We start from the raw sequence: 13459 nt of genomic DNA on the forward strand, positions 1-13459 counted from the left end.
AAAAGTAGTTTTAAGCATCTTTATAAATAGTTTTTGGCGTATTACGCTATATCCTACTGGTTGATCCTTGAGGTTCATGAAGAATGAAAGGAAATAAAATATTAATTTTATACAGTCACTGTAATTACAATTTACTAAACGTTGCATGCGGCGCTGATTAAAATATGTTTCGAAAATGCTAAAAATACCGGCGGCAAATAAGCGGTGTTTATCCAGGCAAAGATCGAGAACTAACTATCGCTGAAATTAGTCTGTAAACCACAGCTTCTTGCGTATGTAAAGACCAGCAACCCAGAAAAATTCAGTACTTTAGCGGTACTGAAGGGACGTGCGCAATTTCAGCATACTTACGATTAATTGAATTTACCTACTTAATCTTAAGCACTGGCCAGTAAGTACTCGAATTATGCAGGCAGTTAAACCTTGTTCTGTCGTTCTTCTTGCCAGAAACAAAATGCGGGGCCAAGCGATCTTGCAATCTGAAAAACCGACCAGCGAGCGTTGTTGTTGCCGTCATACGAGTACATGTTGACGTGTGTCACATTGTCAACTAAACAAGGGCGAGAAATGCACAATCGATCCAGTCTAACTGCTCAAAATCGTCCCATCGTGTCCGCGCTTCCGGTAGCCTAGGATATTTGTTTTTCTTGCGGAATTAATTTATTGCTGTACAGTACATGTTTTACAAACATTTCACATAGTTCCAAAAATCTGTTTCTTAACATTAGGATCGTAAACTTTAGAAAAAGAAAGGGCCGATACCGGAAAATATTCATAAAACTCAATCCGAGTGAGTCATTCCTGTAGTACTATAACTTAATTCCAGGAGTAAGACTCCGAGTTAAATCAAAACAGACGATAGGTCACAATCAGCGAAGAATTCAGGATATTACGCATTTATCCTGATTCTCCAGTCGGTAGTCATCCAGGCTGCGGGCGGGCGTCGTTCCCGTGACTTCTCTGACTTCACCCTGGAAGTACACCCGGAAGCCGACGACGTACTGCTCCACTTGCGGCCGGTGGCTCTTACTAGACGAATCGTAGTGGTACTCGTTCCACGTGTGCATCGAATCGAAGCCGGCCGCCCTCTCGTTGCCCGTGAAGGTCTTGTAGGTCACCGTCTCCACGAATAACACACGGCAGCCGCTGCCCCGCACCCACCTGTCCAGCCGTTCCCTGACCACACTCAGCCGCTCCAGTTCAGCCCGGCGATACCATTTGGGATCGCGAGTCAAGCCGGCCACGAAGAGCCGGCTACAGATGGTCGGCAGGGCGTAGACCGGCGGTGCCGAGGGCTCCAGGCGCGGAGCGGCGAAGGCTAACCGCAAGAAGCGCCAATGGAACTCGTGGAATTCCGCGTCGGTGTAGCAGGCCGTGTATATGTTTAGCGGGTCCCCATGGCGGGTGGCGCGCGTCAGCAGGGTCTGGATGTTCAGCAAGCGGACGTTCCCGGGCACCGAGGTCACCCACTGGTTGAGGGCCCGCAGCACGTCAGTGAACTGCTCCCCGCGGGGGAAGCTGAACATCCCGCCGGACTCCACCATACGCGGAAGAAAGTCCACGAAGCCAATGTCTTCGTGGGCGGGATGAGGCGTTGTGTGATAGAAAATACGGAAGGACTGGATGAAGGTCTGTTTGGTGAGGGCGGCCAGCGACGTCTTCTGCTTCCAAGCGCTGGCGTCGGGGTTGATTTCTCCGTGAACGCCGCGGATCAGCAGTGTCTCCACACTGAGGATGCGCCCCGGGAGGGGATTGGCGTGCAGCCAGTCGTTGGCTTGCTTGGTCAGGTCGGCCAGTGTCTGACTAACGTTCGGCAATACGCTGGGAATGAAGCTGACGTAACCGATCTGTTGTGCCTAAGATTTTGCAAAAATTTTGCATTTTACATTACTAATTTACACATTTAAAAACTAATGCCGGTTAAAGACCTCATAATCTGTACGAGTATTAAATCTGAAGGAAATGAAGCAAAATAGGTAAAAGGAAGTGATTTTGTTAAGTAAACAAAATGGTGATCTTTGGAGTAATGTATTGAAAAAAGACTTCAGTAAAACAAATAAAAAAATTAAATCTTAATTATTATTTAAAGTGCAATGAGTGTTACATGACTATATCTTGATGGTTGAATATACGCAGGCATTATCATCGCACCTCATGGGATTCGTTCTTGTCGCGAGGTTGTAGCCAGATGCGCAGCGCCTTGACGAAAGGCTTGGCGGTCTCGCCGAACAGGTCAAACTCGCTTTGGTCGGGATTGCGGATGTGATCCTTTTCCACCTGCAGATGGATGGTCTCACAGCCGCTGATCGTCAGGTGGGGGTGTTCGCGCAGGTAGGCGTTGGCTGGACCGATCAGCGTAGAGAAGGGCTCGAATTCCGGCCAGTGCAACAGGGAATCGGGACGCAGACATTTTGGGACGAAGTCCACGTAGGTTAGACCACCCGCCCCGCTGGCGGATGCTTCAGCTTCTTTGGCTTTTTGCGACTCCATCCAAAGGATTAAATTAGTGGTAATAAAAAAGACAACCGGAAGTCGATCTTATAATATTAATGCAGATTGCCTCTACAGTTTACGGTAATACTACAATTATACCGTATACAATATTAATATGCCTAACTGTAAATGGAACCAAACTTTGCAAATAACTAAGAAAAACCTTTCCGGAAGGTTTTATTCTTTTTTTGAAGCGCAGCGCGATGAAAATTATTAGGATCATTTTGACGACAGCGATTACTCATTTTCAGGGCTCGTCACACGCTGCGGGCCGTTGAGCAAACAGGCAACGTCAGTACGAGTACTCAGTACTGTATGTACGAGCGATCAGTTTGTCGGTGCACGTTGAGCAAACAAAAGCTGTTGCTGTCACGGCTTTGCTGACGCTTATGAGTTTATCATCAAATTACTGCGTCACAATATTAATGCCAGAACGAAGAAAGCGTTGCCGATTACTTATCGTACCGCTTTATTGTTGTCACGCTTTTAGAGAATGACATCGCGCAACCGTGCACCTTGTGGTCATGATTTCACGTATTGTCGATAAAATGACGAACAAATCTGATCATCACAATTTAAACACTTCGCTTATTGTCTTGCTGAATGGATGGATAGCCATCAAAAAATTAACAAATCCCACGGAACTCGTTTTGGCGGAGCTCATCTTACAAAGAGCGATCGATGAAAGCCGGCAACCGTCGCGCCGGTCGTGGCTGGATACTGCAGTCACCAAAGGGGGAGGCAATGGAGTTCATAGTAGCATTTCGTGCCACCCAATGTAGCAGTCTCGTGGTCCGATAAGGCAAGCGCAGCCAGCAAATTAGCAAAAGCGGCAGTAGCCAGCACTTCGATTTCTCATTTACCTATTTGTTTAAGTGCTGCTAAATTTTGAAATAACTAATTTAAATTACGTTTTCGAAAGGAGTAGTTCAATTATAAATGTAATCAAGAGCACTTTCAATAAGCCCTGCGCTCCTTGCTCCTGTTAGATCGTACGATTCTCACCGCTCTGGAGCCATGGCAGAAGCGAAGAGTAGAAGTGTAAATGTTTTTGGCTTTCTGTTATCTGTCGCTCCTCTTTCGAGGTTTTGACTGAATCGGCAGCGAAGGATGAGTGAGTGACAATGAACCCTTTCCCAGCAGCCGACGACGAGACGGTGTCCATCGCCCCCGCAGCACATCACCAACGAGCCAACATCTGCAGCACGCGCCTGCCTTACCGCGACGGACACCGAAGCACAGCCGTCAAAGTGCGTACTGCATTGCCAAATACTGGAATAGTGACAATAGTCTTCACTATTTCGAGTAGTTAGGCTGACACGATTGTTGTATAAAACTGCGTAGGTGTTCAGCGTGTGCGATGAGTCTGTCTACCTGCTGATCCACCACGTACCCGCGCTGCAGCTGCAGGAGGAGTTGCGGGCGCTGTGTCTCCAGTACGGCCAACTCCTCCAGCATCGCGTCCTGACTGATTATCCGCACCAGCAGTTCATGGAAGTCCATTTGGTTCAGTTTGCCAGTTTTTCTAGCGCCAGGTACGCGGGTTGTCCTTTAGCATCCCATTATCGAACTCGGTGTCCTGCATTTTTCTCCTTTTTTATATGAGTTACGGTTTGCGCTACTTTTCCGCAACAAATTGCTGTTCAGTTTTACTGGCTTTTACATTTAAGAATTCTTAGTCGGTAGTGGAATTTGGTGAAGGCGAAATAAAAAAGCCTCCATTTACTGGTTTTATTTACAATAATAAAAAAATGAATAAAATGGTATATTGTAGCACTGTATGGCTTATGCATGTAAACGATGTGACGGAAATACCGTAGAAGTACAATATATATGTATGTCCAACTCCGATTGATGATTTGATCGTATATACGTCCGTAATTAAAGTTCGATACGCGTAAAATTTTTCATTTGCTCAAAATTAATAGTATTAAATTATTAATGGCAAATGTAATAGCGGAATTCATGCGAATTTAATGTAGTTGTATCGGTAGATTGGCCAAGCGGAAGCTAGATGACTACAATTTCCATGGCTCGATCTTGCACGTTCACTACGCGCCGGAACTGGAGAGTCCGGAGGAGACGGTCACCAAACTGGAGGCGCGCCGGAAGGAAGTGGCCTACCGACTGTGGCGCAATCAGAAGGATCTGCGGGAAATGACCAACCGGAAGAAGCGCAAATGGGACGCTTTTCAGGCCGAAACCGAGTCTCCCGGTGAGGCCAGTGCACCGGCTTCGAAACCGCAGTACGGACCCCGACTTAATCCCTTCTGATAGTCTGATTGCAGTTGTATGCTTACTGGCCCGCTAGTCGCAGAAGTATTTCCTGTAATGAGCACTGGTCTTTGGAAATTTGCAACTTTGAGTCGTTAATGCCGGTTTGCCGTGTTAAACATTTTTCGTTTTTCTACCGGCTGCACGTTCCTTTGCTTCGTCATGCCGTGATGCGATGGTTAAAGCCAAAATCGCTGGCTGAGGAAAATTTGCAAGTCCAATTCTGTGTTCACGGATGTTCAGTAATTCGATTCACACTTGATGCTTCTTCAGGAATACTACGTACAACACCGTAGCTTTCCTTTCATCAGCCACTTGTCCCACTACTACGGATAACAAAGCTGTGCTGCCACTATGCTAGCCATAACATCGCCGGAAGGCAGCAGTTTTAATGCATCTACTAACCACTAACCAGTAAGCTACAGTACTTCTCTAGTTTTCCATACCTGGAGATCGTACATAGGCAGAACTGGAAACGGGGAATGGAAGAAATTGAAACCACTGTCGGTTTTGAAAATCGGCAAACACTTCGTGTAGAATTTTAGTAATTTCCTTGTTTGAACATTCCGCAACAGGAAATGAAATTGTTGTCTCGGTCACATAGCTCAGCTTATGCGCAAGCGCACACGATTGCGTTAGCCCTTCACGATAAATGCGTGAAGCAAACAAGGACATTTGCAAAGTGCGCCTGCTTTAACATGTTCACAGCTTTACTCACACAAGTTCCCTGTTTGAATTATGCATTCATGCCTGACTGTGCTGGCACGCACAAACGTGAGAAGCTTCAGCTTCATCTGCGCAGATTTCTGCCACTCTTGTAAGTCACATCTTTCGCGATTTTACCAGTTTTTATGTTTTTATCAGTTTATCTGTTTATGTTTTGCGTTATCAGTTCTAAACCTGGATTTGTTCTGCACTAGTAATTCATCTGTTAGAAATTCTTTGGAATTTGTTTGCTGTCTGTTGTTTCCTATTTCCGCCAGCGCAAAATAGAAGCTGTTTTGTTGATGTTTGCTGCAGCTTGCATGCTGCGTGTGATGCTGGCACGGTTGACTGTACGGATGCTGAATGATGCATTCCTCCACTGACCTGATTACCCTCATCACTAACTGATGGGCCGTTTCCGTTCCTCCGGAGTGCCCTCTGTCCCGCTGTCTTCCTCACCCCCATGTTAGAATGGAAGATGGCGCGGCCTGGGCGCCCCTACCCCTGCCCCTGGCTGTGCCCCTTGCCCTGCGCTGTGATACTGCTCCTGGCCTTGCTGGCTCCCTTGGCCATTCCCCTGACACCCCCCTCCACGCGCCTCCTCCCCGGCTCCGCCTGCCGTGAGGGACGCTGCTCAACGGACAACTGTGATAAGGAGACACGATGGTATTTGAACGGGACGCGTGGCCTGCTGACGGACGGTCCGGGCAATTACTCGGTCAGCATGCACTGCACCTGGTTGATTGATGGCCGCAGTACCGCGGGGACGGGAGAAGGAGCGCGGGTACATCTGCGCGTAGAGAGTCTGCAGACGGAGTGCGGCTGGGATAATGTATACGTGTGGGACGGGGACAGCACGCGGGAGCCGTTGTTGGCCACGCTGTCGGGCAACATCCAGGACGAGGGAAACAGCCCCTTCGAGCTGACGGCCTACTCGGGCATGGCCTACGTCCACTTCTTCAGTGATGTCGCCCTCACCATGCCCGGATTCAACATTTCCTATGAAGTCAATCGGTAGGTCAGAGAAAATTTTGAAACGCAAAGTAAAAGCCGGATGCTCATGCTACTATAATATTTTGCTGTGCTATTAGTTTGTGGATTCTTCATGTCTTGTATTTTTACTTTTTTCTAGGCTCTTAATTTTGTAAGATTTTTTGCTCACTGTAGACTGTTAAACGCGCTTGCGGTTTTTCGAAAATATTTCCCGTATTGTAATGTTAGATACGTATTTACGAGAATTGATTCTGGCTTCCCAAACAGCAGTAAAATTTGAAGCAGAATATTATACACAAAGAGTGTTTTAACAGGAGCAACATACAGAGTACATAATTCAGTCGGACTATGTAATATTTTTTTGAAATCTTTTTCGATATCAATTTTCCTTGAGTTGCAGTGGATTTACAGTCACAGCATAATTTGCCGGTGTTAAGAATTAATTGTGTGGGTTTTATGGGTAGGTAAATTTAATCAGATCTGTTTTCCCGTATAATAAGCCACCCTTTATTGCGACAATCGATATTTTTTGCCGGGACACGGATATCACATTCCGACAGATGAATTCCGCAATAATTTAATCGGAATGGGATGCGTAGCGGATATGCGCGTAAAATTTCAAGGTAACCTTCGACCGGCCAATCGATGGCGAATGCCTGGAAAATGGCTATTTATGACTGTTTGTCTTTGCCTTTCGCCGTGTTGGCCTTCGCCGGCCTATGTTCCATTTGAGCAGGGGAATCCAAGCGAATCGCAGTTGTAATTGTCCGCTATTTTGGCATCGATTTGCCATGGCCTGTCGCACCTTGCTGCCACTTGTGCCCCCCACTAGCTATTCCCTCTTCGCTGATTACTAACGCCCGACCGATTACTTTTCTTGTTAGATCGAGCTTATTGATTTATTGACCAGCGCATTCTTCGCGTTCCGTTCTTCTCGCATTGCTGTCATCTTGACAATTACATAATCCACCTTTACTAGTCGAGCGGGAAGTTCATAGCATTTTTCCCTAACCAGCTGGCATAGCAGTAGCTAGTGGATGATTTTAGTTTTGTTATTCGAGTGATGATACGTATTACTTACTATACCAGGAAAACAACAAGAGCAAACCCAGCTTTTACGATAAAAAAGTTTTGTTTAGGAATTTTTGCCCTTCTCGGTAATTTCAGTTTCGATGGAATCTTTGTGCGATGGGCACTGAGTTACTATCGTGGCAATCACTAATCAGCTTGCTAATTTTTTATTGTTTTGATTATAATTTGAAATAAAAAATGTAATGTGAACACAATGAACACAATTGGCGAAGAGGTATCTAACTGTTAATTCACTCGGAATTGATTGCAGTTGCAACTGTTCGTCTATGCACGGACAATGCGTAGAGCGCCCTTCAGACGGCCCGTTATGCCTTTGTGAAAAGGGTTGGACCGGTCCCTCGTGTGACGAGCCGAAAGGATGCCCGGACAGTTACTCCTGCCAAAACGGCGGCCGCTGCGCAGATTCGGGTGCGTGCCAATGCCCACCGGCCTTTCGTGGCGTCGACTGCAGCGTGCCCACCTGGGAGGGTCTGTGGGAGCGGGTGCCTTTCCCCGGCGACCAACCAGTGCCGGCGCCGTCGGCCTCTCACTCGGCGGTGCTAGCCGATCGGCAGGATGTATACTGGGTGGGCGGGGAAAGTTTCGGGGCGGAGAAGGACATGAAACGTGTCCATCGACTGGATCTGGCCAGCATGGAGTGGCAGTTACTCTCCAGCACCAGCGGTGCCAATCCTCAGAAGCGATACGCCCACACCACCGTGGCGTAAGTGCCATCTTATTTCTTGCAGTTTCTTACGGATGTTGTTGTAAAATTTTGTTGTAAAAGTATTATTTTTTGCAAAAATTGTTGATAAATAATAAGTATTTTTAAAATCATATATATGTCCTTTTGATTATGATCTGCGTAGTTACGCAATAAGCGTCCAACTGCACGAGATGCGTGGGTTGTTGAATTGTTCATTATCTGGTGAATTAGTTGGACGTCTTCGGCGGTGTTGCGGCGCACTTGTAATTGTTGTTTCGTCGCGCATCGCTGCCCCGTCAATGCGGATTATGGATTAAGTTGAGCGGAACAGTTGGGGCCAGTGCGAACGCCGCTGAGCTGCGACGTTTTTTCTCGCTCCCCAACCGACTCCGCCGCTGTTGACGTCGCGGCGCGCACTCATTTGCGTGTTCTTTCATCCTTCTATTGACACGAATGTCAGCCAGCAATGATTGGATTGCTGGATGATTTACGCCAACTAATCACCCCAGCAAATTAATCTTCTTATAAAAACTCGTTCAAAAATTGCAAGGGTGTTTGCGGAAAAATAAAATGGAAAAAATTACGCAAATAAAATCGTGATTAATTCTTGCAGGTATAACGACAGTATTTACATGTACGGCGGCTTCGTCAACAGCACCATCGTCAGCAATGAACTGTGGCAGTGGGAGCCGAAGCACGAAGTACGTTATCCAGTTATTGGCGTTCTTTGGGCCGTTTGTATTAAAAATATGCATGTGGTCTAGGTGTGGGTTCTGCGACAGTTTAATAAGGAGTGCCGGGTAGGCTGCCTGCCCATTCCGACAGCCGGCCACACTGCGCATGTGGTTGACCACAAGATGCTCATCTTCTTCGGCTACGGGGGTCCGGAATACGGTTTTCTCAATATTGTCCAGGAGATTAATCTGCGTTCGCCTCCACACAATAAACGCTGGTCCATCGTTCCCACCAGCGGCACCTACGTCTACGGTACCTACGGCCATTCCTCTGTCTACGATGCCAAATCAAAGTATGCTACCTTTTAGTAAATAAAAGTTGAAATTGAAATTCTTCCTGTAGTTGATAAGTTTGTAAAACTTGCAGTCTGCACTATGGGGCGAATAATTTAACAAATTATTCGTTATTATCTTGAGCGCTGAATTCCGCACACGCCCCATTAAAAGATTTCAGAAGTTTAGTAGAGAAACCGTTATTATTAATTTAGTAGGTGCTTATTTTGGCACTCTCTGCGAGCTTTTTGTTTAGTGCAATGATGCAGTCTAATGTGAAGTATTCTGTTGATAGTGAAAAGACTCTCGGTGTTAAAATTGAACAATATAACCACTTAATGGTATTTCTTTGTAGTATGGTGTACATTTACGGTGGCTTCCTGCCTAATCAAGGCCGCGATCCGTTGAATGCCGATTCGCCGAAGCGGCTTTTCCTGGACAATCTGTGGGTGCGATTGTTAGCCTACGATCCGCAGAAAGCCTACTTCAAGCGAATGCGCGATTCGCCCATGCCGCGTTTCCTGCACACGGGCGTCCTCTTCAGCGCCGACGCGGGCATGGATGACGGCATCTTGTGGTTTTTTGGCGGCAACCCGCGCAACGAGACCTTCGTTAGCCGCAGTGCGCCGTGCTACACCGGTGACATGGTGGCGTACGATATTCGTTGTGATCAGTGGCACGTGATGAAGACACCCAAGATGAATTTCGACAGCATTCGTCTTGCAAGGTGACCGCATGATCTATTTTGCACTGTCAGTTTGTCGATTTTTAATGCTCGTACCGTACTGATAGTTACATTGATTTCTTTGGGTTGTTAATGTGTTTTCTTTAAAATACGCTGACTTACTGAGAATTCACGATTTTTTACGTAATCCATGTGGCCTTACCATTGTGTAACTTTTTCTGTAAATAACTGTAACTAGTGGAGACGATTTTTTTTCTTCTTTTAGATATGGACACGCAGCATTTATGTTCAAGGATCAAATGTACGTGTTAGGCGGCTTCCAAGGCAAACTGTTGAATGAAGTCCTGCGCTTCAGTCCTGGCCAGTGCCGCTTCGCCCCCAGCCGGGAGACGTGTCTGTCCATCGCGATGGTCGGTCGCAAGTGCGCGTGGAACGAGCGCTCTAAACAGTGCACGGACGGCAGCACCCTCCTTCCGGGCTACGAGCACGTTAAGTGCGCTTCGGCCAACAAAGACGCCGACGAGTTTAAGTGTTCCCGTGAAGTGGGCATGGGCTGCAACATGTGCCTTGGCACCTCGCTGGATTGCCACTGGTGCAAAGGAAGCGGACTATATGGCTGCACTATGCAGCCGTGCCGCGATGAGGGCAGTCTGCTGACGGCCATCTCCTCATGTCCCCGCGAGCCGGACGTGTTCTGCAGTACGTTCTTCAACTGTCAGGGCTGCGTGACGCTGTCCAACAACACGTGCATGTGGCAGCGAGAGGGTGTCGGGCGCGGCGGAGACTGTGTGCCGCGAGTGGTGCCCGGACCGCCGCAGGATCTGGCGGAAACGGTCAGCTCCAGCTGTGATATTCCCTGCACGCAGCGCAGCACCTGTGAAACGTGCACCAATTCCAACGGATTGTGTATGTGGTGCGCCAACGAGGAGCGCTGCGTGGATCCCATGGCGTACAATGTGGTCTTCTCCTACGGACAATGTCGGGACTGGACGAGTACGAGCCGGAAATGCCCAACGCTGGGCAAGTGCCACGGGTACAAATCGTGCCGGTCGTGTTTGGAGAATCCGGATTGCGGCTGGTGTGATGACGGAAGCGGAACAGGACGCGGTCAGTGTGGAATGGGATCGCAACGCGGTCCTTGGGAGACGGAAACATGTCCGTCCAAATTGTGGTATTTTAGCAGTTGTCCGGCGTGTAATTGTAACGGCCACGCGCAGTGCGTCAACAACAGTCACACCTGCCAACCCTGTCAGGATTTCACCGAGGGAAATAACTGCGAGAAGTGCGTCTCAGATTTCTACGGAGATCCGCGCAACGGCGGCAACTGCACGGAGTGCAATTGTCCCGATAATGCTTACGGATGTGACTCGGAGACGGGCAACTGCAAGTGCAGCACGAAGGGGACAACGGGCAGGATGTGTGATAAGTGCGATGAGCTGAATCACTACAGCAGCCACAATGGAGCATGCTTTTACGAACTGCCCATCGGATACCAGTAAGTTGGGGCAGACAAACGCCGGAAATCGAATCGTGTCGTTCGTTAATCTGCTTATGGGCAGCTGAAGCATGTTTGTATATATAATTTAAGTTATAAAGACCGTTGTGATAATCATGGCTGATTAATAAATTGTTCAAATGGATAAGGCTAAATTTACTTCAAATAATCCGCTACCTCAGAGAAATTGTCATTGTGCGGTAGTAATTTGTATAGGGATTTACCATGTGACTGAAACTGAACTTGGTGGCCGCTAAAAAATTTTGCTTTGAACAGATTCACGTTTAACTTGACGAAAGTGGAGGATAGCCACTTCACCAGCATCAACTTCAAATCATCACCGCCGGAACGCGACTTTGACGTCAAGTTTACTCTGGTCTGCACGTAAGTGTACATTTGATTTACTGCTTTTGCTTTGGTTAAACGCTGACGATTGGCAGGAATTCCTCGCTGGTAAATGTGTCGTACAAGACGGCGGTAATGGCCCGCGAGGAGCTGTTGATCGGATCTGCGGTGTGCAGTTTGGAGCACAAGCTGGATCGAGTATTTTCGCACGATCAGCTGCCATTCGGCCAGGAGGGCCTCAACACCACCGTCTTCGTCTACGTCCATGACTTTGCCACGCCCTCCGTCATCGTCATCTCCTTTGCGCAGCACGCCAGTCTCGATCTGTTGCACTTCTTCGTCGTCTTCGCCTGCTGCTTCCTGTCGCTGCTGCTACTGGCTGCGGTGGGATGGAAGGTGAAACAGCGTTACGATCTCTACCGCCGGCGCCAGCGCATGTTCGTTGAGATGGAGCAGATGGCCAAGCGGCCCTTTGCTTGCATCAATCTCGATTTGACCAGAGGTAGGCAGCGGTGGTCTACTGAAAAATCTCTGTTTGAAATTAGTTAATGGTTTCTTAAATTACTTTATAGTTTTACTGTCCAACCTGTTGATTACCGAACTTGCTTGTTGGGTAATTAGTGGTATTTATTGTTGTGTAATCTGTTTAGGATCATTTATGTATCAGCGCGATCTATGAAAATTAATTTGTAGATTTAATCTGTACTACTGAATTTAATTAACGACTGTGTAAACTTTAATGCGCGATTTTAAGCTTTTGTGACATTGACGAAGAAGTTTGAAATTACTGAAATCATTAGTTCATTTATTTGACATATAGATAGCTAACATGTGTTGTTTAGGAGCGAGTTCGGAAGTGGATCGCGCAACCGGAACAGTCCGTCCTCTGAAGCGTCCTTTGAAGAATCTGCTGCGGCCGGCCCTTGTGTCCAGTGAGGCCCTGGCGGATGGTCGGCACGGCGTGGTGTCGGCACTGATCGCTCTGCCCAACGGCGGCGGCCCCGGTTACGCGCCCTGGGGGCAGACTGGCCTGTGCGTCGGCTCGGCACTTGTAACTCTGCAGCCGGGCAGTCACACGCGTAAGCCCTCGTTGGAGTCCAACCCCAAAGATAAACTGAAGAAGCAGACCCATACGGCGCATTCGCCAGAGCCGGATCCCACCTGAACGACGCAAGAACCGATTAACTAATGAACAAACAGACACGCTCAACAACGTGGCAGCTAAGAGAAGTTTAGTTTCGTTTTTTGTATCCTCATTCTCTCCTTCCTCTTTCTCTCTTCGGATTGAACGGTTTTAGTATTTTGATTTGTGTCTCAGGCAACTGACGAATAATACTCCAATGATGTTAATAAATCCCATTATAGCAAGATTCCAAACTGTCAAAACCTAACCAATAATGGAGAAAATTGTGACTAATTATACATCTAGTTATTACAAAAGAAAGAATGAATTAAGGTTAAGTGATTGCATAATAATAGCAATTTTTTATAACTAGAAGTAATGAGATAAACAGATATTAACCTGTAAATAAAGAATATCTGCGAACTGCGATTATCGATAAATACAGATAGGTTTAACGATTAAATGCAATAAAACTATCTACGCCGTTATCATAAGCAGGACGTGTTGGGAAAAGAAGGCCGTGACCTTGCAATGATTATCGCGTGCCGGTGATAGCCAGAAG

At 47.3% G+C, this 13459-nt stretch overlaps 3 protein-coding genes across 4 annotated transcripts; 2 read left to right on the plus strand and 1 right to left on the minus strand.

Moving 5' to 3' along the window:
* Positions 1-632: 632 nt before the first annotated feature.
* Positions 633-2776, minus strand: LOC129590388 (uncharacterized). The gene is made up of 2 exons (XM_055485588.1): positions 2152-2776; positions 633-1856 (listed from the first exon to the last, which is right to left on the minus strand). Exons 1-2 carry the CDS (start codon positions 2488-2490, stop codon positions 882-884), a joined length of 1314 nt encoding a protein of 437 aa, XP_055341563.1. The 5' UTR covers positions 2491-2776; the 3' UTR covers positions 633-881.
* A 133-nt stretch (positions 2777-2909) lies between these two features.
* On the plus strand, positions 2910-5002 carry LOC129590389 (RNA-binding protein 48-like). 2 transcript variants are annotated; one of them, XM_055485590.1, is made up of 4 exons: positions 2910-3295; positions 3579-3743; positions 3838-4028; positions 4488-5002. In XM_055485590.1, the coding sequence occupies exons 2-4, from the start codon at positions 3618-3620 to the stop codon at positions 4765-4767; spliced, it is 597 nt and encodes a 198-aa protein (XP_055341565.1). In that variant the 5' UTR covers positions 2910-3295; positions 3579-3617; the 3' UTR covers positions 4768-5002. The 2 variants fall into 2 exon arrangements, with proteins under 2 accessions (XP_055341565.1, XP_055341564.1); XM_055485589.1 differs by lacking the exon at positions 2910-3295 and having other exon boundaries at positions 3305-3743; positions 4488-5001.
* Positions 5003-5570: 568 nt separating this feature from the next.
* LOC129590611 (attractin-like) lies at positions 5571-13172 on the plus strand. The gene is made up of 9 exons (XM_055485934.1): positions 5571-6486; positions 7808-8260; positions 8856-8943; positions 9007-9269; positions 9605-9976; positions 10200-11429; positions 11706-11813; positions 11870-12276; positions 12617-13172. Exons 1-9 carry the CDS (start codon positions 5936-5938, stop codon positions 12937-12939), a joined length of 3795 nt encoding a protein of 1264 aa, XP_055341909.1. The 5' UTR covers positions 5571-5935; the 3' UTR covers positions 12940-13172.
* Positions 13173-13459: the final 287 nt, after the last annotated feature.

This window comes from Paramacrobiotus metropolitanus, unplaced genomic scaffold (genome assembly GCF_019649055.1).
Source record: "Paramacrobiotus metropolitanus isolate TYO unplaced genomic scaffold, Prichtersi_v1.0 Parri_scaffold0000040, whole genome shotgun sequence".
Classification (NCBI taxonomy): domain Eukaryota; kingdom Metazoa; phylum Tardigrada; class Eutardigrada; order Parachela; family Macrobiotidae; genus Paramacrobiotus; species Paramacrobiotus metropolitanus.